Here is a 3,757-nt window from a genome sequence, read left to right on the forward strand (position 1 = left end):
ATAGACAAAAGAACAATGGATTGCATAATTATAGGGATACTGCTCTAGACATTTATGCAGACAATACCATCTGTCTTTTTCCATATCATGTCATAATTCATTTTTGATGAATGCTGATGGAAAAAAAACTTCTTTTCTCTTTTGACATTAAGAATTGTAACTTATTGTAAGTTATTTTCATACATCTTGAGTTGTATGTACATATTGTGTCCTTGTGAGTTGAACAGAAATTCCAGAATAGGGGACTTATAACTTGATGAATTTAGTGCCGCTTTCTCTTTCTTTTCTGTACCATAGATTGAATATAATATCAAGAATAAAGCATACAAGCTTTCTCAAAAGCACAAAAGATTTTTCAAAAGCCTGTTGTACTATAGATTGAACATAAATATCAAGAAAAAAAGCACGGGTGAGGAGAGGAATTTGCTGCAATAGAAGTTACTTCTGGGACGGACAGGACAAGTATTTTCCTACGATGTGAAACATGTACATTTTATATAAATCATGCTAACGCTCAACTAGAGGGCAGCATTATAATACATCGTCAAACAGCAAAGTTTGAAGATAAGAAAAATCATCTGTTCTAACCCCCTAAGATGTACAAGTTTACAAATGTGTGAATATTAAGACAGGATATCAAAGTTTTTTTTTATCCACAACCACTTGTTAAACAAGAGCCGACATTTTGATGACCGTCTGTCATCATCTTTAAGTCAAAGCGATTCTGCCCTGAGGAAGATGACAGTGGCATCGTGTGGCATATTGGAAGGGCATTTGGCCCAGAACCCATGGGTCCTGGGTTCGATTCCACCTACATGCCCTGACATTGTGCCCTTGGGAAAGGTACTTTCCTTACTTCACTCAGTGCAGGAGTACCTAACTTCGGTTAGGGACGTCCCTTGGATAGGACGTTAAATGCAGTTCCTGTGTTTGGGAGAGCCACAACCCATGCATGCTTAAGAACCCACCACACCTTTCGAAAAAGAGTGTACGATGGTACAATGTAATACTGTCTGGAAGTTAGTGATTCACCCGAATGAAGGCCTGGTGAACCCCCGTCTTGTACTAGCCATAAAAGGCAGTAAAATTTTGAAGGTGGCTACCTCAAAATGAGAGAAGACAAACGGTCATTGAAACATCAGCTCTTGTAAAACAAGTGGTTGTGAATTACGGACTTTGATATTCAATCATTCAACAACCTGGTGAACTTCTTTATGAATACCGGTTGTTAGGAATGGTTTAGACTAGTAGGACGTTGCCTGTACAGCATTTACACATGGGGAAGTGTCCGTTGTGGACCTGGGAGGCGAAGTTTGCCGACGCTGGCTGTTTGATCTCTTGGATGAGGTCTATGATCTGGCGCGCGGTGGTGTCGATCTCCTGCGGCTGCGCGGGAAGCTCCACCGGCTCGTTGTTGGGTCCCGTGGTGATCCGGTGGTCTTCGCTGTACGAGGAGGCGTCCGAGGAATCGTCAGAGTCGTAATCTGTGAAAGTAGGGCGCAGCGGTGAGGTCAAGTCAAGTCAAACTTTATCACACAACGATTGTAGCAGGTATAAGGTATGGCAAGTAATAAGATTACAAGCTGGTATGGATCTAGCAAAATTCTACATCATTCAGTTTCAACTGGCTGAATGTTGAATACTGACTAAGAACTAGTACACTTTTACAAGTACGTGCTAGGCTAGGCTATACATGTACTATATTTATAAACAGTACAATGAGCAGTTGTATATATATATATACTATACTTCACAGAGTGTCAGCTAAATTACTGACTAAGATCTGATACAATTCCACATATAGGTGCGTACAATGAGGTCTTGCATATCTATTCTATAGTCTAGATAAACAGAACTCTCCAAACCAGCGTAGCTATAATCTCTTCCAAGTTATCAAGCAAACCTGTTGTGATACATTTTTTGTGAAACATACATGTAGTAAGCACAGTGGGAAACTGATGAAAGCAATGATGAGGTCAATGATTTGGCTCACATCTAGTCGTAAAGAAACAATACCTCCAATTTTCACGGAGGTAAATAAAAGGAAGCAAGCCTGACCTTCTATCCCATCCAATGTGGAGTCCTCCAGACTGCCGCCGAAGGTTTTCTGCTCGGGCCTGTGAACCGGACTGGACTGGGTGGAACTGGTAGCAGCAGGGAATGTCAGGTCCTCGGGGAAGGTGAAACTCTGCCCCCTTTCTGTTAGCATCTGCATGACAAGGTTCTGGAGCTGGCCCAACTTGTTCTGGAAGTGAAAGATACCGAAAAATTCACAATTTGATGAAGAAACGTACATGAGGCATGTTCCAAAATACTTTTTTCTCAGTTGGTTAGGGTTTAAGGGTTTGGCTGTCAGTGGTCCTTTTTATATTCTTACCTAAGATATTTGTTGATTTCGTCCATCAAGATTGATGGATTAGTTTAAGAATTTTTCTGTGAAATGCCACAAAGTTCTGGCGATTGATGGAAAAACGGACACTGGCTAGAGCCCTGACATGTCCTGGTGTCATAACACAGAATTGTTATATATATATAATATAACCAAGAAAGATGAATTACATTTTATTTCTAACTGCCCCTTTAACGATCAGGAAAGAAAAGAGCTATTTAAAGAAGCCACCAAAACTTACCTAAACTTCCAAACATTTACTGACGAAAAGTAAACTACAACCCTGTTAACCTCTTACATGTAAAATCCCCTCATTGTAAAAAAAAGTGGGACACTTTACATGTATCTTCCCCAGCTTCCAAAAAATAAATCAAACCCAAATAGTCAATTGTTCTGAATAAAATAGAAACTTGTTTATGTATGTTGTATACATTGTATGTTGTAATAAGCCCTTGGGCATGAATTTGCAAATAAACTTAATTATGTGTTATAATTAAGTACTATACCTGCATGTCTTCTCTGTCTATTGCCAGTCTGGTGATGAACTCATCCTTCTCTCTCGCTCTCTGGTGTAATGCAGCCCGCTGGTAGTGGTATAAGGTTATATATTCACCTGGGAAAACACAATATATTCTTTAAAACAATGCTCACATGGTAATGGTTAAGGAAATATAACAGACACTGTTGTATTACTTGTATAATCTAAATAACTAAATACTACATGTATGGCAAGATGACAAGGAAATATTTGGCCCTTTTCAAAGTACCGCTTTGAATATTTTCTATTTTTCTGAGAAAAAAATACACTGATTCAGAAACAATTCCTCATGAAAGTACTTTTCCACTTTTCAATCTCAAAATTCCACACAAGGGTCTGCTTCCCAAATATAGAAAGAAAACAGGGGGTTGACCAGCTTAAAGGCATCCAGTGCGATTTTTTTGCATTAAAACTGGAAATATTCTGAAAAAGGAAATCTGTTTGGTATTGACACATACTACCTCACTTTAGCACATCTGCGTCAGAATTTCATACTTTACGCGTTTAAAACAGCGCAGAAACTAGTGTCCTCTATTTTAGGGGTGCATCCCCAAAAATCAGGCAATATTGCCCCCAGTAACCGTTTTCACTCGGCACCTCTCGGCAAATCCCGGCCGCGTGACGTCACGGCGAGCGCGAAGTTTCAGCCGAGCCAAGATGGCGGACGTCAATGGCACCACACCAAACCCGAAAAAGCGTGGCCGTGGAAGGCCTCGTGTTGGGACACCAGCAAAGAAAAGGAGAATCCAGGCGAAGCTCAGAAGTCGTGTGGCGTTAGGGGAAGACACGAAAGTCGAGTGGAGGGAACTGAAGGATCGACTGGGACTGGA

At 40.5% G+C, this 3,757-nt stretch overlaps 1 protein-coding gene across 1 annotated transcript in view; it reads right to left on the bottom strand.

Annotated features, from left to right (window-relative positions):
• Nucleotides 1–923: 923 nt before the first annotated feature.
• The window catches only part of LOC109463430 (golgin subfamily A member 2-like), a 31,274-nt gene continuing 28,440 nt past the window's right edge, over nt 924–3,757 (bottom strand). The window contains exons 28-30 of the mRNA XM_019760247.1: nt 2,896–3,002; nt 2,059–2,245; nt 924–1,484 (exon numbers count right to left, since the gene is read on the bottom strand). Coding sequence (XP_019615806.1) covers nt 1,240–1,484; nt 2,059–2,245; nt 2,896–3,002 — 539 coding nt within the window. The 3' untranslated portion in view covers nt 924–1,239. The remainder of the gene's footprint in view (nt 1,485–2,058; nt 2,246–2,895; nt 3,003–3,757) is intronic.

The sequence above is a fragment of the Branchiostoma belcheri genome, unplaced genomic scaffold (assembly GCF_001625305.1).
Source record: "Branchiostoma belcheri isolate BF01 breed outbred unplaced genomic scaffold, Haploidv18h27 scaffold126, whole genome shotgun sequence".
Classification (NCBI taxonomy): domain Eukaryota; kingdom Metazoa; phylum Chordata; class Leptocardii; order Amphioxiformes; family Branchiostomatidae; genus Branchiostoma; species Branchiostoma belcheri.